Source organism: Mesoplodon bidens (assembly GCF_964165515.1).
Source record: "Mesoplodon bidens genome assembly, chromosome: 8".
Lineage (NCBI taxonomy): Eukaryota > Metazoa > Chordata > Mammalia > Artiodactyla > Ziphiidae > Mesoplodon > Mesoplodon bidens.
In genome coordinates, this window is record NC_138165.1 from 92,248,199 (window position 1) to 92,271,157 (window position 22,959).

Consider the following 22,959-nt stretch of genomic DNA (forward strand, 5'->3'; position numbering starts at 1 on the left):
CAAAGATGCCTGGGGGACGTCCTGAGATGCGGAATCTAGGTTCTTGCCTTTACTTAGACCAAGGCAGCTTTAATTTGATCAGTGTTCTGGTAGATTTCATTCAGGGTGGGGTCAGCGTTCCAAAAATAACAGAAGAAAGTTTGAAAACCACACACATACACCAAAGCACTGACCCAGGTCAAGCTCTCAGTCAGGATGACAACATGAAAGCTATTTTAAGGGTGTCAAAAATTGTGAAGCATACGAGATTTGATTAACAAGCTAACAAGCTAATACGGTCTGGTCTCCTGTCACAGTTTCATGGGTGCTGGCAAAAGACATGAGACTCCAGGGTCAGAGACAAAGGACTCGGCAATAGCAGATCAGCATTCCTTTTTTTTTTTTTAATTTATTTATTTATTTATTTACATTTTGGCTGTGTTGGGTCTTCGTTGCTGCGTGCAGGCTTTCTCCAGCTGTGGCAAGCAGGGGCTACTCTTTGTTGTGGTGTGCGGGCTTCTCATTGCAGTGGCTTCTCTTGTTCCGGAGCACGGGCTCTAGGCACGCAGGCTTCAGTAGTTGTGGCACACAGTTTCAGTAGTTGTGGCTCTGGGCTCTAGAGCACAGGCTCGGTAGTTGTGATGCATGGACTTAGTTGCTCCACGGCGTGTGGGATCTTCCCAGACCAGGGCTCGATCCCGTGTCCCCTGCGTTGGCAGGCGGATTCTTAACCACTGTACCACCAGGGAAGTCCCCAGATCAGCATTCTTCATGCCAGATCCCACACAGTAACGGGAAGAGGGCCAAATGATGCCTGCACGTGCATCATTTGCAAGTGGAACACTAAACTCAGGGGACCTGACCTTTTAAAATGGGATAGCCCTGCCTGCCCTTTGCTCCAGAGGGAGAACTAGCTATACGTCCCAAGGCTGTTCACTATAAAAACACCCTTGAAAAGACAGTCCAGACAAAGGGCAGACAGTGCCTCTGCTCACAACGTGTGCAGAGACCAAGAGACCCCTGGAGATGTATCTCCCAACAGGAGGAGGAGGCGTGGTGTAAGGCCAGGCCTGCTCAGTACTCCCAGGGAATGTGAGCTGCCCAGATTAGAAGTAACCAGGCCAGAGGAGAAGAACACATCTTGCAAAGGGACAAATAAGCATTTTCTACTTGATTAGTTCGAAAGAACTCCCCACCCCTCTTAGAACAAAATCCAAAACCCTCACTGTGCCTACCGGGCCTTTGTGGTCTGGTCCTCGCCAGTTTGCTCAGGGTCACACAGCAGAGCTCCTTCCCTTGCTCTCTCTGCGGCAGCCACACTGGCCTCCTTGCTGTCCCCGGCACATACCACGCTCATTCCTGCCTCAGAGCCTCCACACGTGCTGTTTCCTCTGCTTGGGATGCCTTTCATAAGGCTCCTTTCCCACCTCATCCAGGTCTCTGCTCCCCAGCCCAAAGTCACTTTCTTTCCCTTCATATTATCTTATTTTCCTTCAAAGTGCTTATCACAGCCAAAAGGGAGCAGGTTTTGTTACCCCAAAATACGTATCTTCGGCATAAGGAGTATTTTGAGCTAGAGGCAATCAAACCCCAGCAGATTCAGGAAAAGCTCTTTACCTCTCCTTAAACTGCCTAAATTTATATTGGAAAGGGGGCCTGTATCCATAACCTTTTTTTTTTTTTTTTTGCGGTACGCGGGCCTCTCACTGTTGTGGCCTCCCCCGCTGTGGAGCACAGGCTCTGGACGCGCAGGCTCAGTGGCCATGGCTCACGGGCCCAGCCGCTCCGCGGCATGTGGGATCTTCCCGGACCGGGGCACGAACCCGTGTCCCCTGCATCGGCAGGCAGACTCTCAACCACTGCGCCACCAGGGAAGCCCCATAATCATTTTTTTATCTAGGAAACTTATCTGCATAACAGGGAAACTTTTGTTTTTCAAACATCTCTGCCTTCCCATGAATGGCTTTCCTCCCCTTTGTACCCCTGGACGCCTACCCCTTTTCTTAGCTCAGGATGTTACAGAAGCCTCAATTATGTCTTCACATCTTTATGGGAATCCTGTATATACATAATTAAGTTTGTTTTTCTCCTGTGAATCTCTCTTATATCAATTTAATTATTAGACCAGCCAAAGAACCTAGAAGGAAGGAAAAATTTTTCCGCCCCTACACGACCTACATTATAGTTATTTGTTGTCCGTCTCCCTTCAATAGAATGTAAGCTCCCTGAGGAGAGACTCTTTAAACACACTACACCCACAGGGTCTACATCTGACCACCAAACAAAGTAAGTATTTTTAATCCTATCAATGGGGTGCCTACAATTACGGGTTGACTTGTGTCCCCCCAAAGTGTATATGCTGATGTCCGGTGCCTCAGGATGGGACCTTATTGGGAGACAGTGTCTTTACAGAAGTAACCAAAATCATTAGTAATGATCACTAGGGTGAGCCCTAATCCAATATGACTGGTGACCTTTTAAGAAGAGGATGTTTGCCAGAAGCACAGTGTCAGCTGCCATGATTGGTTAAAAAAGCAATAGTGCCAACTGCAGTCCACACAATAGAAAACCATCACTCTGAAACATGTCAGTACGTGCCTTTTGCTATATAGTCAAAGGTGCTTTCTATCCCCCAAACATCACTTTAAAGCAGGCAAAAGACACATACCATGTCATGGATTAAAATATGAAGGTGAGGACTGAAGCATCAATGAAATGTTGTGTTTTGAACATTCAGTAATCAAAAGCCTAGATACATTTGGACCTGAGCGAGTTCCTCTCAATGACTAAATCTTACCCAGCATCGGCTGAGACGTTCACTTTAAAGACAAGCACTAGCTAGCTCGGTGCTTTGTGACCACCTAGAGGGGTGGGATACGGAGGGTGGGAGGGAGGGAGACGCAAGAGGGAAGAGATATGGGAACATATGTCTAACTGATTCACTTTGTTATAAAGCAGAAACTAACACACCATTGTAAAGCAATTATACTCCAACAAAGATGTAAAAAAAATATTGCTACGATTTATGTCAAAAAAAGTAAAAATAAAAAATAAAGACAAGCACAGACAGAGCTGAAAATGAGCAAGCAAAATGGAGAAAAGGATGGATGAAAAAGCAGGTTCTGCTTGTTTCCCCACCTGGGTGTTTTACAAAGCCCTGCCCTTGGCTGGAGGAAGAGTCCGGAACAGGCAAAACAGGAGAGGAAGAAAAGACCTTTCCAAACTAGGGCAGAGGAACAGGCAGAGTGAGTGGTAAGAACGGCCGCCAGTGTTTCAACATCAGCAGAGGATCTGCCACCTCGAAGCGGGATTGTTTCTCAAATGCCACCCCTTACCTGCCCTCAGACTGCTAAGCCATCCAGGCACCCCCGGCTCATTGTCCACATTCGTGTGCAGCTCAAGGGTGTTCTTGTTGTGCTTGATGCTGACTGCCAGCTCATGCCAAGGTCCAACACTTTCAACAATTCAGGCCTTGGGCCCCACAAAATCCTTTGGGACAAGAAGCAGTCTGGCTCATCCAGTGCCTTGGCCTCCACCCTCAGGGCCCTCATGCAGGACCCTGTCCCTATCCCAGGAAATCTCACATGGCAAGTTTCTGGCAGTGTTTGCAACGTGACGAGGCTGCTCCAACCCCAATTCAGGAAAGACCGAAAATCACGGTGACGATAGGCATGAATACATCTGGAAGCCCCGCAGGAAACCACTGAGCTGAGCTGCCCTCTCTGTTCAGAAAACCTCTCCTCTTCCTCAGATTTCACCAATGATGATGAGTTTGGGTTCACTAGTGCCTCCTTAAATCATTCATACTCTTCACTGAATTCCTCTGGTTTTGAACAAACACCTGCTTCTTTCTAACTTCCAGTTAAGCTGAGCCTACACAGAGTAAATGGACATTTAATTGGGTGGAAAGATGGGAGAGAAAATGTTAGTGATGGGATACTTGGAGAGGGCTGGGGCAGGCTTGATGAGCAGCCAACAAAGGGGACACAGACATAGGGTAACATGAGAAGAACCCTGGGAGGGGGGCCCTCCGGAAGTCAATGGGGGCCCCAGAAAGGCAGGGAGAAGGGTTCTGCAGCCTTCTGCCCATATTGAGGGTGACATTACATCCTTGGGTAGCTCAGTCCTACACCAGACAGTCCACCGCATCCTGACATATTACCCCTTCCCTCCTGATGTCTGCCTAGACAAGCAAATGGATGATGGCTTAAAAGCATGGCCTACAGTCATTTCCCAGTAGAAGAAATACGGAAACCTCGCTGACTTCAGATAGACAGATGACAGTCTACGCAGTGCAAGACGACAGAGGGCATTTTTAAACGTGTTTTCACCGATTGTCAAGGCAGGGCTGGAAGAGCAAGCACCCTGACCAGTCCTTGGTCAGAAGGTCTCTCTTCTTACAAGCTGTTGCCATTCCCACTCATAGCTTTCCTCAGAGTCCTTCTGTGCTGGCAAAGAGACAGGGACCAACGGGTAAAAGCTCACGTCCCTGAGCATGTCCTGTGTTTAACAACAAACTCAACGGCAGGGGGGTTTTATCTCCACCCTTCGTACCTGGTTTCAAAACTTCCTGGTAGAGGGCTTCCCTGGTGGCGCAGTGGTTGAGAATCTGCCTGCTAATGCAGGGGACACGGGTTCGAGCCCTGGTCTGGGAGGATCCCACATGCCGCGGAGCAACTAGGCCCATGAGCCACAACTACTGAGCCTGCGCGTCTGGAGCCTGTGCTCCGCAACAAGAGAGGCCGCGATAGTGAGAGGCCCGCGCACCGCGATGCAGAGTGGCCCCCGCTTGCCACAACTAGAGAAAGCCCTCACACAGAAACGAAGACCCAATACACCCAAAAATAAATAAATTAATTAATAAGCTCCTACCCCCAACAACTTAAAAAAAAAAAAAAAAACACAACTTCCTGGTAAACTCGCCAAGGCTGGGAAAAAAAGAATAAAAATCAGTGCCAAGAGACAAGTACATTTGGCTGCACAATGAAACAAAAAGTATCTACGAGGACTTCCTCCTGCTCGCCCCTCCCTGATGGCTGCCCAGCATCTGGGCCTGGGGAAGCAGCACTGGCATGTGGATCTTCCGTTCTTGGAGCCACAGCCACCAGGACTGACAACATGGGGTGCAAACACACACTGCCCGCCTGGGTGTGGCCTCCTACGACAAGCTGCATCCATGTAGAAGGAATGAGGTGAACTGTGACTCAGGTCCACTGAACCTGGCTCCAAGTTGTTTATGTTTTTAAGCTTTGTCTATGCTTACTTTATATTTTTTAATATTTTAATTTTATTGGAGTATAGTTGATTTACAATGTTGTGTTAGTTTCAGGTGTACATCAAAGTGATTCAGTTATACATATACATATATTCATTCTTTTTTAGATTCTTTTCTCATATAGGTTATCACAGAATACTGGGTAGAGTTCCCTGTGCTATACATAGGTCCCTGTCAGTCATCTATCTTATATACAGCAGTGTGTGTGTGTGTGTGTGTTCCTCCCAAGCTCCTGATTTATTCCCCCCTCCCCCACATTTCCCCTTTGGTACCCATAAGTTTGTTTTCGATATCCGTAAGTCTGCTTCTGTTTTATAAATAAGTTCATTTGTATCTTTTTTAAATTAGATTCCACATATGAGTGATATCATATGATAACTTGTCTTTTTTCTCTGTCTGACTTACTTCACTTAGTATGATAATCGCTAGGTCCAGGCTCCAAATTACTAAATAACAACAATGACAACAGCAACGTGGTAAACAAGCTTGGATGTGACTTTACCTCACCTCTTTTCTAATTAAACAGGACGATTATTTCAAGAGTGTAGACTCAGTTTGTATTCATAAGCCACCGGACCTATCTCTCCTATTGCAAAACCATCAAAGGGCACAGCTCCCTCCAGGGCGGTAAACAGCATGGTGTAATGATTATGTGACAACAGGTACCCAGGGACTGGGTACCTAAATGGAAGGGTGGTTTCATATCAAGAAAAATACGGTCTCCTTCCAGAACACTTCGGCGATTTTAGGACTGAAAAGCCACAGATCTGGGCCCCCATCAGAACCGGGCAGGTGCTGCCATTCCCCCTCGGCATCCACTCAAAACCAAAAAGCTGTACTTATGGAGGACTCCTCGTAAGCCTTCAGAGATTCCCCAGCTGAGCACATTCACACCGTGGAGACCCAGCGCGCCAGTATCCAGGGCTCTAGCGGGCTCTGTGCAATTAAAGCCATTTTCAGTTATTCTAAGATGAGCGAGACCAATCAAAGGAAGAGGCGGGGGCAGGGTGGTGGGGAGGGTGGGGAAGAATCGAACAAATACGTCTCTGTTAATTACCATGTGAATTCACGGGCAGCTGGAGGGGAGGTGAGCTTCAGAGAAAGAGCCTGATCTATTAGATGAATCTTAGAATGTTAAAAATAAATACCAACTGACTGCTTCATGCACATTCTGCCATTCAGTCCATTTTGGCAGGATTCCTCAAAATGTGCTCCAGTCCTCCTAAACTAACTCTCATTTTCTCTCTCTTAATCTCTCTTCCTCCCTCCCTCCTTCTTCCCACCCCTTCCCCTTTCTCCAACATACCCACACTAAAACAAGACAGATTAGAAAGACCTAAGGAAACAGCCACCACAAAGTGTGCTGTGAAATAATTATTTTATACGAAGTATATGTATACAGAAGCAATACACACATGTAGTCTAAAATTGCTTTCAAACAGTACAGAAGACCGTAAAGTTAAAAGAAAGTAAAAGTATCCCTTTCTCCATCCACTTCTACTCTCCAGTGGTCACCAAGGCTAAAAAAAGTTCATAGGTAACCTTCCTATGAAGAAATTTTATTGCTGTATATTAGCATACATATGCTTTTATACAAATGGGATCTCTTTCTACACAAATGGGATAATATTATACATGCCCACTGAGCAATAGATCCTAACTATCTTTCCAAGCCAGTATCTATAAATCCTACCCTGTTATTTTTTAACCAGCACCTTCATCAAATATTTTTATTTCCAGATTTTTACTTTTCAAAACACTACTGCAGAGAATGCATACCTTTGTTTAACTGTGTGAGAATATCCATAGGATGGGCTGCACACACTGGAACTGCCGGATGAGTTGATATAACTTAGATTCAATATTTAGGCTACTCCAGGGACTTCCCCGGTGGTCCAGTGGCTAAGACTCCGTGCTCCCAATGCAGGGAGCCCGGGTTTGATCCCTGATCAGGGAACTAGAGGCCACATGCTGCAACTAACACCCGGCACAGCCAAATAAATAACTATTTTAAATATATATATTTAGGCTGCTCCACCTTAAAAGAATTTCAAACCAGTGAATGGGGCCAAAACAACTGTTGAGGAAGCAAAGGAGCTATTTTGATCACAAGGGATACCACTCTGAGGCCACCACTTCCCCCAGGCTCTCTTGGGTCTCAGCCAAGAGGAAAATGTAGAACTGTACTGAATGCTGCCACAGTCTGGGCAGAGATTCCTCAAAGCTCAATAGCCTCATCAGTTTCTATGCCTTCAGTCCAGCTTTATATATTAAATAATAAATCAAGAAAATGAATGTGTCTTCAAGTGGAGAGGTGTAGCTGTCCATAGGCAACAGAGATGATGTCATTATTGGATTGGGGAAATAGTCAAGAGGTTCCACGGGGGAGAAAATGGGATGGTAGGACTTGCTGAGCCTTGGCAATGCATTAAATTCTACTGCAGTAATCTACACAGATTATTACACTCGGACTGAAATGTCTAGAGATCCCTATCTTCTGCTGGCTCTGTTTGGGTAACTGCCTAGCCCCTTCAATTTGAGCCTTTATTCGAAATATCTCCCTTGGTCTCAGTCGCAGATTCGTCTAATATGACACGGTTCTGGATTTCCCTTGATTCCATATTCTGCTGCCTGCCCTCCCGAATCCCTGCCTGTGTCCAGTTCCTGAAGCTACAGTTCACCTGGGGGAGATGTTCAGAAACCTCTATCTACCACCATCAAGGGGCAGGGTGTCCTAACCAAATCACAGGAATAGCTTTATACTGGAGATGAAAGCACCAGGTTATCACATCTGGAGGCCAATAGCAGTTAACACTGTATATGTAACATACTTAGAGCAGCATCGGGTACACGGTAAGTGTTCCATAGATGGCAGTTGCCATCGATCTCTGATCCCTCTTTCCCAGTCACTTCTAGTGTGGTCACTAGTTTCCTTTACATATTTCATTATAGGGGAGAGGCTGGACGGACCAGTCAAGTTTATGGCCCATCAAATGGTTATGTGCATTTGGGTTTATACGGCAGTCTCTTGCAAATTTGATTAGCATTAGTAAAATCCACTATGATGGTTCATTTTACATTCCAACTTGGCTGGGCCACAGTGCCCAGATATTTGGTCACTCATTATGCTGGATGTTTCTGTGAAGGTGTTTTGTGGATGAGATGAATATTTAAATTAGTACACTCCAAGTAAAGCAGATTACTCTCTATAATGTGGGTGGGCCCTACCTAATCACTCGAAGGCTCTAATAAAACAAAGATTGGCCTCCTCTCTGCAGGAAGGAATTCTGCCTTTGAACTTGAATTGCAACTATTCCCTAAGTCTCCAGCCTGCTGGCCTCCCCCATCAGATTCTGGATTCACCAAGCCTCCACAATTGTGTAAGCCAATTCCTTTAAAAAAATGTAAATAGACAGATGATAGATAGATAGATAGATAGATAGGGATGACAGAATGATAGAGATAGATAAGATAGAGAAATAGAGAGAGATAGATATAGGTATAAGTATAGAGATAAAGAGCTATAGAGATAGATACACACACACAGCCCAGCCTGTTGGATTTGTTTCTCTAATACACTCCCTAAGTTCAAGTAGCTCTATGTGCCCTGAGAAAATCAAGTTCAGAGACCTGTAAAGCCCATTACTAGATCTGGGGCAGAAGTGACACACCCATAGTATCACAAGCCTGTGAGCTTTGCATGAACAACCAACCAGGCTCCCTCACGCACATGCCCATTGTGTTGACGTAAGAATAGTTGTGAAACTGAAAGTGGTCCTTACTTTGATGAAACCAGAAATTCTAACTTAATGGCAATAGAAATCAGTTCGTCCTCCTATTGAGTTGAGAGGCAGGGCATGTAGGAAGAACAGAAAAGAGTTTTCTACATTGTTGACCCTAAATTAACATCAAGACTAAAAAATATTAGACTCAGAGATACAGAGAACTGAAAACACTCATTTCAAACCAAGCCTGCCTAACTGAACATTAGACACATTGTTTTTAACAAAATTAACCAATAAATAGACACATCAGGCAGAATTTGAACTTTTGTTGAAACAAATCCTGTATATAAAATAGCACAGATACATTTGAAAAATCAATCACACATTGGTGTTTTCTAAAGAGGGAAATAAGTTGGAAAGTACCTTTTTTTTTTTCTATAGAGTTCTAGGCCTATAAGCTTCTTTTACCACACGATTATTCCTGCTCACATTTAAAATAAAGCACAAAGAAAATCATTCGGCTATCTGCCCTAAATCCTCAGATCCTTCTAGCTTTCCTTCTCCACCCCAAAGGGAAGGCATCAAACCCTGAGTCAGAAGCCCATTTCTGGACACTATCAAGAAGAAGAAACCTCTTCTTCGGGTCTCTCTCTCACTCTCTTTTTAATAAATAACTCATCTACATCAAAAGACTGCTGTGGAAATCCAGGCAACGCATGGAGGAGGCACCCTGACTCTATGACAGGCAGGCATTTCTGATGATCTCACTTGTTCTAGAAAAAGCCAAAGCCACCACTGAGGTAGGTCACTGGAGGCTTAACTTGGTATTAATCCCTGTGTTTCAAATTTACAACTAGTCAACTATAGCTTAAAAAAAATACAACTCTTGAGGCAGCTTTATGTTTTCTGTTTCTTCTCAGGCCCAATTGGTTTCTGCAAATTGTAAAAAAAAACTAATGGAGAGATAGAATTCTTTATCAGTGAATTATCCTGCATATGCATGCCAATAAACGTGTGGTCTGCCTTCTGGAAATTCACCATCACAAGCACAATAACTCAGAAAACCCAGAGGTGCAGCAACCTGTTACTGCAACAGTGAAGTTCTAGTAATGGAAAGAGACGGCCAGCTCCCTGCCCTTCTCCTACAGGCACTGCCTCTTCCTGGAGGTCCCCAATGCGTTGTACACCCTCTCTGTCACTGACCTGTCAGTAGTCCCAAGCTGTACTATCTACTGTCTTTCTGGGGCTCCAGGGGAAGAGGGCCAATGAGGACAGAACCTAAAGAGCAGTAAGAGAACCAGGGCCTGGTCGTTACATTTTAGTATATGGATGCTTGGAAAAAACAGAATAGAATTCAGGTACAAAGAGCTCCCCCAGTGTTCTGACCTGTCTATTTCCCTTCCATGGACAGGCAGCTCAGAGGGAGGCTCTGTCAAGACATCAGCCTCTTTCGGGTTTACATCCCTAACGCTGATATTCAGTGGTGGTGACTGGCCCACAGTTTCAACTGTCTCTGCTCTATGTGGATGTGAAAACTGATCAATATGAAGTCATCAGCTGTTTTATTGACCAGTTTAGAGGTTAAGAAAGGTGATCTTAGTAACAAGTGTTGGTGAGGATGTGGATAAATTAGAACTCTCATGCCTTGATGTTGGGAACGTAAAATGGTGCAGACATTGTGGAAAACAGTATGGCGGTTCCTCAAAAAATTAAACATATGATCCAGCAATGCCACTTCTGGGTATATACCCAAAAGCATTTAAATCAGGGACTCAAACAAATATTTGTACACCCACGTTCATAGCAGCTTTGCTCACACAGGCCAAAAGTTGGAAGCAACCCAAGTGCCTGGTGACAGAAGAATGAATAAACAAAATGTGGTTTATACATACAATAGAATATTATTCAGCTTTAAAAAGGAAGGAAATTCTAACACATGCCACAACATGGATGAACCTTGAGGACATTTTGCTAAGTGAAGTGAGCCAGTCACAAAAAGACAGATATTGTATGATTCCATTAATATGCAGTACCTAAAGTAGTCTAATTCAGAGACAGAAAGTAGAAAGGTGGTTTCCAGGGACTGGGGCAACGGGTTATAGGGAGTTATCGTTTAATGGGTATGGAGTTCTAGTTTGGGAAGATGAAAAGTCCTGGAGATGGATGGTGGTGATGGCTGCCCAGCAATGTGAAGGTACTTAATGCCACTGAACTGACACTACAACGTGGTTAAAATGCCAAATTTTGTTATTTATATATTTTACCACAATTTTTAAAAAAGGTGATCATATATCCCAGCTTGTCTAGGGCAGCCCCAATTTATATCTTTGGCCTGGCATACTCAATATTAGCACCCCCCTTTCTTCTTAAGACCTTGTGACTGTGTCCCAAACTGGACAATAACTAGTATGATCTCCCCGAGTTTAAATGACTATTCAGTGTCATCTTAGGACACGGCAGAGGTATGACTCTCATCCCCAACTGTCTAATTCCAAAGGCATGTTTTTCAGCACCTCACATGCTACTGAATATCTAATGATTTTCCCCTTGCCTGCATCGTTTTCTAATATTTGCTGTCTCAACTCTGTTGGCTTATTACACAGAGCTTTGATGTGCTACCTACTCGGCAAGAAACATGGATTACCTTAATGTTAATATCCAAAATGCTTAGATATTTTTTTAAAAGTTGGGGGTGGGCAAAGAATAGAAAAGAACCTCACAGACAGACAAACAATGTCTTCCGGTGGAGTCCAATAGATTTTTGTACCCAGAATGGTGCCCAAGGTGTTAAAAATTCCCAAGCAGCATCACCTAGAGGATGTTACATGCACTGCCCAATACAGGTTGATACTAAATAGATACTTAAGTCATCCACTCCGTGATTCAGTTGGTGCAGGGTGAGTAATGGTTGACAGATACACAGACCAGAGCCGCTGCTCGGCAGGAAGTTAACACCCATTTGGTAACTTTGTCTTTGAGCAAAAAGATTCCACTGAGACTCTTTGTAAGCTCAACAGAGACACGGGGGCAGCGTTTCCCATCATACAGGCTTCCAGGTCACAGAGACTGAACTACGATCCCAATTCCCCCACTCCAACACCTTGGACTGATGACCAAAAGCCTCTCATCTTATGTGTCAAAATCCCTCATTCACAGGGGTACTGTGAGGCTTCAGTTCTTGCCTGGAACACACGCATTAAGCAGCATGCTACTGTTTAGAACCCTACATAATCCTCCATAAATATTATTACCTAGAACACAGAGGGTAAGACGGCTTGACTCTCAGATCCTAATGAGTGTTTTGTTTTGTTTTTTGCGGTACGCGGGCCTCTCACTGTTGTGGCCTCTCCCGTTGCAGAGCACAGGCTCCGGACGCGCAGCCTCAGTGGCCATGGCCCACGGGCCCAGCCGCTCCGCAGCATGTGGGATCCTCCCGGACCGGGGCACGAACCCGTGTCCCCTGCATCAGCAGGAGGACTCTCAACCACTGCGCCACCAGGGAAGCCCCTAATGAGTGTTTTTATTCTCTCCCCCTCTAACCCAAACAGTCACTAGCAAAGTCAAATAAAGAATGGTTGCATTCAACCATCTGGATCATCTGGACCCCAAACAAAAGGCCTTTTGAGAAGCCCAGAATGATCTAGAGAATTGCTTCAATTTTCCACTGTTATTTTGCTCCTTCACGCTTGGCGTAAAACTTGCAGTTCTATCGCCAACCATGGCCAGCGTTCACCCACTTATTGAGAAGTCAGATGGCCTGACCAGAGAGAGCCTCGTCCAGCAAGTGGAGACTTGCTAAGACGGAGCCGTGCAGAGCCCAACCAGAACATTCCACCTCCAAGCGCTGCAGAGCGATGTGGCTGGGACCCACCCTCTCTCCCACCGCCTCACATCCTCCAACCAAACATTCCAGTTAACTCTGTTTTACCCTTTCTTTTAGTACCAGGGATATGACAGGCTAAGCCTATAATCCAGACGTTGCAAACAAACCCCTGGGAACTTCTGTTGCTATCTTAAACATTGTATAGGAACTGTTTACAATGCCTGACAACACTATGCCAGCAGGGAGTCCTGACACACAGGAAGAGCAAACAAATTGTAAACCAGGAACATTTTATGTTTTTGCCTCTATAGTTTTAAAAAATAATAACATGTAGCTGTTCCCAGGGGTTCAGCAGAGGGAGGTTTTCAGGTTTTCACAGGATGGCTTGAGCCACACAAGCATCTGGTGTTCACATGGTTCCTGCCAGTGTATAAACACTGCTTTGCTCAGTGACAGGCACTCATCATCAGGACTATGTACATTTCCCAGCATGCAATTACTTAATAGCTTTAAAAATAAGCCTAGAATTTCTATCACCGATTATGTCAAACAAACATCACCTATTTTGAACCAGCATAGTCTTTAAAAGTGTTTATGAAAACGATTTGATTTTCAGCACTTACATTCTTAATTTTATTTACTTTTTATTTTTGGCTGTGTTGGGTCTTCATTTCTGCGGGCGGGCTTTCTCTAGTTGCAGCCAGCGGGGGGCTACTCTTCACTGTGGTGCGCGGGCTTCTCATCGCTGTGGCTTCTCTTGTTGCGGAGCACGGGCTCTAGGCACGCGGGCTTCAGTAGCTGTGGATCGCAGGCTCTAGAGCACAGGCTCAGTAGCTGTGGCTCACGGGCTTAGTTGCTCCGCGGCAAGTGGGATCTCCCCGGACCAGGGCTCGAACCCGTGTCCCCTGCATTGGCAGGTGGATTCTTAACCACTGTGCCACCAGGGAAGCCCAGTACTTACATTCTTAATCAAAAATGTAAAAGCCTTCTTTAACAGAGGAAAAATCTTGAAGCCATGCACGAACTCCTAAAAGAACTATTACTGAACCTTCAGAAGAGGCACCAAATAACACGTCAGAGAACACTGAACAAAGAGACGAAGGGATGGAAAGAAACATGATGAAATATCTTGAAGCTAATAAAACTGAAACCCTGGGTTGCAGTCTTAACCAGCTGTACTCACTGTGTAAATGCATCATTTGGGAAAAGTGTATTATGACTGGGACCACTTCCTGAACTGCAACCACGATCCCCGAACCAAACATAGCTCTCATTCCACTGATGTGAGAGTCACTTTCATATCATTGGTTTCAAAAAGTCACAGAAATAGGCTTTGGACAGATTCTGTTCATGCATTTAGAAATCTACATGGGATCACAGACAATATCTAGTCCCCTCTAACAATTTCAATCGTGGTGCTCATTATATATTTTGTCTCTGGATTCATAAAGCCCAGATTCAAATCCTGACTCCATACCTTCAACTGTGTGGCCTTGGACAAGTTGCTTCAAATAGAAAGAATCACAGCACCCACCTCACAGTTGTTGTGTAGAGGACTTAATTAATCTATGTCAAGCGGTTGAACAGTGCTTGGCACTGTTTTCATTATTATCTTGGAGGACAAGATCATTCAGTGTGATTAGAATTATTTATACAAAATAAGTAAGTAAGGTACAGTGATATTTCATTAACCATTATTAAGCTCCCTAGAAGAGAGTGTTATATGAAGTACAACTACGTTAATGAAAATGAACATAAGGATAATGATTTAGTGACATGATTTTGAGGTTGTTTACTATTTCTTAAACATAAAGTATTTTACAAAGCCAAAGACAAGAGCAAAATTTTTCCACTACTTGGAGATCTGTAAATGCATCAGTTATTCTGCTGACAGTCTTCAAGCTTTTGAAGCCTTGTGTAAATGAAAGTGGATTATATTAGAATTAAATAATGTTACTGTTTTATTTTCTCACACTGCAAGTAATTTTAAGTTCATGCCTTTGCTTCATTCTTTGCTCTTCTATATATCTTCTTTTCTGATTTTTTTTTTCCAATTTGGGACAACACAGCGAATGTAGCTTTAACTATATTTGCAGCCCTTCCTCCACCAGCTCCAGATTCAGAAAGGGAATGTAGGCGGTGCACACACTGTTTTGAAATTACTCTTCATTTTTCAGAGAATTCCAAATATGGGCGTTCCTGGGTCTTTCATGCTATTGCTACTCAAGAAAAAACATAATGTTCAGTTTTCCTTAACACCTTGCTTGAGCTTCTAAATTGTATCATGCAAAAATATCTAGGGTTTCTTGTTCCTTAGTAGGTGGAATTTGTTTTTCCCTCAAAACTAAAATCCTCCGTTTTATTAAAATTTGTACCAATTTTACCCTTCATGAAAAAGAAAATAAGCAATATGAATGTTCAAACTTAAAACAACCCCAGCTTCCCCCTTCTACCTTTTAAATCAATGGTGAGTTCAGTTTTCAATCATACTGAACAAAATAACAATAATATTAAGTAGTAGTAGCCCTTATTGTAAATATTCCTTGCATATCAGTAGCCCATAAACGTATTTTGTTTAGCTGACACATTTTTTTTTAATGTGAGCTATCATTTAAAAATCTGGACATTTTTGGGGCTTCCCTGGTGGCGCAGTGGTTGGGGGGTCCGCCTGCCGATGCAGGGGACGCGGGTTCGTGCCCCGGTCCGGGAGGATTCCACATGCCGTGGAGCGGCTGGGCCCGTGAGCCATGGCCGCTGAGCCTGCGCGTCCGGAGCCTGTGCTCCGCGGCGGGAGAGGCCACGGCGGTGAGAGGCCCACGTACCGCAAAAAAAAAATCTGGACATTTGATATGTAAGTTTGGATTTTTAGCTTCTCTTAAAAATCCAAAGTTCTGGAAATTCCCTCCTCAGCATGGCAAAACAGCTATCTGGAGCTTAGCAGCTGCTTCTCTTAAACACTGGATGAACTCCCAATGCTAGTGAGTTTTGCACCCTGAAGTGTTTTTCCTAGGTTCCCCCAAGAAGGAAGCACTGTGGCAATTCCAACATTTTAAATACACGCTCTTTTTTTTTTTTTTTTTTTGCGGTACACGGGCCTCTCACTGTTGTGGCCTCTCCCGTTGCGGAGCACAGGCTCCGGACGCGCAGGCTCAACGGCCATGGCTCACGGGCCCAGCCGCTCCACGGCATGTGGGATCTTCCTGGACCGGGGCACGAACCCGTGTCCCCTGCATCGGCAGGCGGACTCTCAACCACTGCGCCACCAGGGAAGCCCCACACATACTCTTTGATCCAGCAATTCTACTCCTGAAAAAATTATGGCAGGGCATACAAGTATATATGGATACCCACTGTAGTATTGCTTCTGCTCCTAACAGCAAAAAACCTGAATCAACCTAAATATTAATAGGGACTGGCTGAATAAATGAGAGTGAATTCATGCAAGAGGATACAAGGGAGCCCCCAAAACCACTAAGGTAAATCTACAGATGTTGAAGTGAAAATATGTCCAAAATATATTATTAAGTGGAAAAAAAGCAGGGTACAGAATGATATGTAATGTATGATCCAATCTGTGGGAAAATGAATAGATATATTAATATATTAATATATGCTTTTATATGCATTTCAAATTTTTGGAAGAAAATATAAGAAACATTTTTTAACCATGTATATATATTATGTATGTATGTATACATACATACCTTAAAATATATTTTATATATACCTTGTGTATGTATCTGTATTTTTTTTACACCTGAAAAAAAAGGAAGCACCATGAACAGAGACATTTCACATCATTTCATATAAAATCATTATCATCACATCTTCATGTTATTGACCTGACGGCCTGTCCTGGTTGCAGAGTTCCTCTAGAGTTAAACTTGACTTCATTTCTTAGGCAAGGAGAAGAAAAAGCCTTCGGGGCAGGGGAGGTGGGAAGAATTGGGAGACTGGGATTGACATATATACACTAATATGTATAAAATAGATAGCTAATAAGAACCTGCTGTATAAAAAAATAAAATAAAATTCAAAAAAAAAATCTCTGGGGATGGGGTCCAGGAAACTTATTTTCAAAGTAATTCTTATATACACTCAAGTTTGAGAATCACTGTTATAAAAAGTTCCCAAAACTGGGACCTGTAGCCATTTAAAGTAAAGGTAAAGTGTAAGATAGAGACACGATCCGTGCCGCTGAGAAGTACCAGTCAAACTACGTACAGAACACTTCTACATCCGGAACTCACTCATTGTACACTACTCCATTAAATATGAATGTGAGGTGCTGTATATATACATGTTACACAACATTAAATGGCCTAGACGACAAAGTAGTGGTGTACTTGTATTCAAATCAAGAAGAGGTTTTTTCCAACATATTGAGGAAAATATAGGATAAAAGACATTGCTTCTATTCTTATTTATTTCTTCTGTACCTAAATAATAAAGGATTGAATTTCAGCTAATAAGAAAAAAAAAAAAGAAAAGAAAAAGCTTTCTGGAAGGCCCTTCACACAGGTCCAAGAGCAGCACAGAAATGACACGGTGGCCGCTTTGGAAGCGGTGCTTATTCAGAGCACTTTGCAGCCCACGTTGCCTCCTCTACTGCCTTTTTGCAGCTCATGTTGCCTCCTCTACTGCCTTTTCAAAAGTAAAGACAAACAGGGCAGAGAGACAGGAGCTCCTCGAGAGAGAGCTGCCAGGCTCAGTGCAAACACCCTTCAAGGCCCTTTCACATCTGGCCTGAGGCCCTGGGGAGACAGAGAAACGTGTGCTATATACATATATCACTTCCCTATTGCTGTCACAGCTTTGCACAGAGTGGAGAAAGAAAAGGAAGAAAAGAGAAGAACTAGTTCCATTCTCACCAGCAGAAACCCTAACGGGTCAGCCCAGTACAGCAGGGTAAGGATTAGCGCTTCCCGTTAAAGGGAAAACAAGGTCATGCAAGAATTCCTGTCCATATGCTCAGGAAGGGCAGCCAGGATGGCTATTCCTGGCCTGAGCAGCCTTTATGATGTCCTTTAAATGTTACCAGTGGAGGAGGGGATAGCGGGGGGGGGAAGCCAGGGGTAGCGCAGTGCATGGCCACTAATATGCTATGCCTCTGAGTTAAGCGCTGTGATGGGTATCTAGCAGAAGTTGTCCCTACCAGCACTCCACACCCAAGAAAGGAGGCTCATCAAAGCCACTGCGGGACTCTCCAGCCTACTCTTCCCCCAGGCCTCAAGAACCAGAGGCAACTGTCATTCCCCACCTCTCAGCCCACCTCCAACCCCCCAAAGGCATCCCAAGTCACACCAGAATAAAAGGACCGGGACACGTGACTCTTCTAAAGTTATCATCTCCTGCTAATGCATGTTTTCGGGGGGGAAAAACAGTTAACAATTAATTAGCAGAAATAAAGAAACCTAGATAAGGAACAGGCACCCCCCCCCCCCAGATAACCCTGCTCCCATACATACACACTCTGGTGCCTTTCTTCATAGCCTAAGCCTGAGGTTTTAAATGTCTCTGTTCTTCTCAATTACTATATGTTAGAAAGGAAAACATAAAGTCATATCTAATATAGGCATCTACTCAGAACTAACAGATGAACACAGAAGTTAGGAAACTTAGGTTGTATTACTTGGAAAAATGATACACGTAATATTATATTGTATTATGTAGAGTACTATAATACTACTTTTGGAATAAAGGAGAAAATAAAATATCATCCCTTTTGCTGTTTTCTCTTCATTTATGAAGTTGTCTCCTTTTCAATATTCTGGTGTTCTCATATCAATGATTTTGATTAAAAGTCCATTAAGAGTGGTTTCAAGCCTTATCACAAAAATCACCTCAAATATGGCAGATACGCTGTTTGATCCATAAGCACAATTTAAGAAGATACAAAAAAAAAAAAAAACAATTCAGGCCCCATTAATTCAGAAGTAGTGATGATGCAAAGTACCTCTCAACCTTCAGTCTGAATCTTTAATGGTGGCTTGCTAAACAGTTAGAAAGATTAGAGATGGACTGGTTAAGCCACTTAAGACCATAAAGTATTTTCACGATCTGAACTGCACGGCCTTGCTGTTTCCCTACTGCTGTAATTTGTATCATTAGGGTAACAATTAGAAATCAGTCTTATCTGTGTATTAAACAGGTGTACGAAGACCAGCTAAAATTAGCGACTAGATGCTGCTAAAAGACCTGCCCTACGTTTCACGCATCTCATCCTTCATTCTTTTCTCTATTCTAAGCTGGTCTTCTCCGTTATTGCTGTTTTTCACTGGACATTATCACCTGCACACAGCAAGATCTCAAAAGGTGCTTACCTCTGAATCTTTGGCCTGTTGATTACGAACAACGATCAAATTGTAGAGGATTCTGTCGTCGTCTGCCTCTGTGTGGGACACATCGTGAGGCACACTCCACAGATTCTTTTCATCATCCCTCGCCAGCGTGGCTCCAAAGGAAGAATATGGATTGTTATCACTATGGGATAAAAGAGGGGGTATAAGGGCTTTGTAATGTATATTACGTATGATATATACATCATATGTAGCTAATATATAATATAAATAAAAATGTATATGATATAACATATAAATATATGTATTCCTAACAAAAAAATCTGAATTGTCTTTAATACTTAAGTATAACACAACAGAACAACAAAGAAATCACTTTAAAAACAACAGAGGGACTTCCCCGGTGGCGTAGTGGTTAAGAATCCACCTGCCAATGCAGGGGACACAGGTTCGAGCCCTGGTCCAGGAAGATCCCACATGCCGTGGAGCAACTACGCCCGTGTGCCACAACTACTCAGCCTGTGCTCTAGAGCCTGCGAGCCACAACTACTGAAGCCTACGCACCTAGAGCTCATGCCCCGCAACAAGAGAAGCCACCGCAATGAGAAGCCCATGTACTGCAATGAAGAGTAGCCCCCGCTCGCCACAACTAGAGAAAGCCCACACACAGCAGTGAAGACCCAGAGCAGCCAAACATAAATAAATAAATAATAAAAACAACAGAGGACAGATACAACAGGATACCTGGGCAGAGGTAATTTTACTATGTTAAGCATGAAATTTAGCACAGAGTACCCCAGCAGCTAAGAAAAAAAAAAAAGAAAGAAAAAAAGAAATCCAGTGGGGAATAGAATTCTCATGTGATTAAAAGAAGAAAACAATTAACATGAAGAGATGAACTTTCTACTGGCTCTGAATTCAAGGAAATGCAGTAAATGTAGAGTGCAATGGTATGTAGTATCTGTCAAATTCCCTACAACAAGAAAACTAAGTAATAAATATGCACATCCAAATACTTTCAATAAACAATATGGGGGCTTCCCTGGTGGCACAGTGGTTGAGAGTCCGCCTGCCAATGCAGGGGACACGGGTTCGTGCCCCGGTCCGGGAAGATCCCACATGCCACGGAGTGGTTGGGCCCGTGAGCCATGGCCGCTGAGCCTGCGCGTCCGGAGCCTGTGCTTCACAACGGGAGAGGCCACAACAGTGAGAGGCCCGCGTACCGCAAAAAAAAAAAAAAAAAAGAGCATATTGTCCCTGCTACTGGTGTGACTATAATGCAAGGAGGTAAGTACTTTTTTTTTTTTTAAGTGCAAACAGAAAATTGTAGGAACAGGGAAGGAGTGACACATTATGTTTGATGAGAAGGAAGTTCGAGAAAGGTTTCGTGGAGGCGACGACCTCTAACCCAGACCTAAGGAGCACACAGTCTTTCCTCAGGAAGAGAAGCACGGGGAAAGGTGTTCCTGGCAGAGGGAACAGCACCAGCAGCGTATGGAGGCTTAAAGTGCCTGCAGGGCTGGGGAATTCCAAGGGTTCACGCAGGCCCAACCACACAGGCCCAGAGGGAGGGAAGAAAAGGTGATTTGGGGTCAGACTGAGGATCTGCTGGAGTTCAGGCTTTGTTCTGTGAATGGTGACCAGTTATCAAGGTGGTTTTGAGCCTTGTCAGGTCTGGGTTTTACAGAAACAACCCTGGATGAAAAAGGAACAGAGAGACAGCTTAGGAGGCTGTCACAATCAACTGTCACAAGAGGGTAGGTGTGGCTTTCCTGCCATGTTCTTTGAGTTCCTAGTGTCAGAGGGCCTCGGGGTCACTGCTGGGGAGGAGTGGGGCAGGAGGTGGGCAGGGCTGCCTGGGCGGAGAGAGAAAGAAGCCGCTCTGTTTAAACCTCATTTGTTAGAGTTACAGGGAAGATTTCTTTGGGGCAGAGGAAAGGTGGAGTTCTATTGCTAACTAAGTAAATGTTTAATTCTAAATGTTTCGAAATACTGGTTGGAGTGAGAGTGAGGAAGGGTGTGGGCTCGAGAACGAGAGGGGGAATAGCTGTGAGAGGATGGGTTCCAGCAGCATCAGAGACGCTCAGACGTGGCCGCCCTGGTGACTGGGGACGGGCGGCACAGAGGTGGAAGGAGAGGAGTCAGCGCTGACCGTGTGAGGGCGATGCCTTGACCTGGGACGAAGCCAAGGCCGACCCGCGTGCACACAGCGATCAGGATCTGGGCTTAGGAGTGAGGACAGGGCGGGAGCTCTAGACTTGGGAGAAATGCTCGTGCATCTCCATCACTGCAGAAGCCAGGGGATCAGAGGAAGCGTCTGGGAACAAGCAGGGAGTGACGAAAGGAGCAGGGGTGGAAGGCAGACTGCAGAGACCAGGGGAGCCCAGAGAGAGAGAGAGAACACTGGGACAAAGAGAAATTCCCCAGAGCAGGCAGCAGTGCAGTGTCAGAGCGCGAAGAGTATTAACTCCAACTTCCTTTTGCCTAAATAGATTTTGCAGCCAGTGATAAACCACACGGTGCTCACCCAAGGGCCTCCACGCTCCATCCCTCCTGTTGTACAACCATCTGAGGTCAGAAGGATGGATGACGCTATCCCACTTGGCAGGCAGGGACAAGCCTAACGAGTTGTTTGATTTCTCCCCAGACAGGCAGCCAGCGGACAGTCCCCCCACCCCAGCATGAGGTCCTCGATGGGGCGTCTCCAAGCAGCCACGGTCATGAGACTGAATCCAAGTGCTGTGACGGGGATACACCCACAAATGCAGCGGCTCAGGTAACAACGACATGTGTTTCCCCGCGCAAACCGGCAAATTCCCCTGGGGCTTCTCCTCAAGGCATCCAGACCCCGGGGGGGGGGGGGGGGGGGGGGCGGGGCACAGCTTTCACCAGAAGCTGCAGCCACTGGCTGCTGACACCACAGCACACATCCCTCCTGGGTCCTAAAACTCGAGTACGTTCCAAAACCGGTCTTTTATTTTTCCCTAAGTTTGTTTCATTTGTATGAGTCTTGTCTCTTCATCAAGTGGATACGTTCCTCTAGGGCAGGGATTGTACCCAGTATTTCTTTCATATCCCACATCACCTGGCGGGGGTGGGCACAGAGTAGCTGCTTTAAAAGTGTTCGAAGTATTAAGTATCCAATACTTAAATGGAACAAACTGAGCTGTGATCCCAACGTGCTAAAGGAAATCCCGGACATAGCTTAGTAAAACTTCCCTAGAGCAGGAGGTTTAGACATTGGCCGGTACCCACCTGAATAAGCAGTCATAGACAACATTTGACCAAGAATAAGCTATCTTGGTCCCTATCTGCTTGATAACCCACAGTTTCTTTGCATGCTTTGAGTAGACAGCCGCCTCCCTGGTCAGTTGCTCCTACCCTCTCACAACCAATCAATTAATCAATCAATCTCTCTGTCTTCTCTCTTTCTCTCTTCTCCCCCCACCACCCCCATACACGTGTGACTCCAGCCAAGGTCAAACAGTAGCCTCTCATCCTTAACTTACAACCCCTGTAGGCAGGTCAGCGTCGGGCCTGTGCGGATGTCTCCAGACAGGTAGTGCCTCCCCAGGTCCCCCTGATTAGGAGCAGTGCTCCCCTGAAGTCCCGTGAGCCTCAGACTCTGCCTAGTCACTAATCCGCCCGCCCCCAGGGGACGATATAAAACAGGGAAGAGAACCAAGGGCTTCTGCCCCTGGGTGAGCAATGACTCTCACCCAGGGTGATGCTCTCAAGCTCGGGGTCTAGGCTGCTCTCCTCTGCAGTGCAGCCCCTACTCTGCTTGGCTGCCTACCTCACCTGGACCTCACTCCCACCGCCTTCTTCTCATCCGTTAGAGTTACAAGTCAGGTTTCT

General features: G+C 44.8%; 1 protein-coding gene across 1 annotated transcript in view; it reads right to left on the bottom strand.

Moving 5' to 3' along the window:
• MREG (melanoregulin) overlaps positions 1 to 22,959 on the bottom strand; it is a 70,235-nt gene that overhangs the window by 24,624 nt on the left and 22,652 nt on the right. The window contains exon 2 of the mRNA XM_081242452.1: positions 19,126 to 19,285. Coding sequence (XP_081098578.1) covers positions 19,126 to 19,285 — 160 coding nt within the window. The remainder of the gene's footprint in view (positions 1 to 19,125; positions 19,286 to 22,959) is intronic.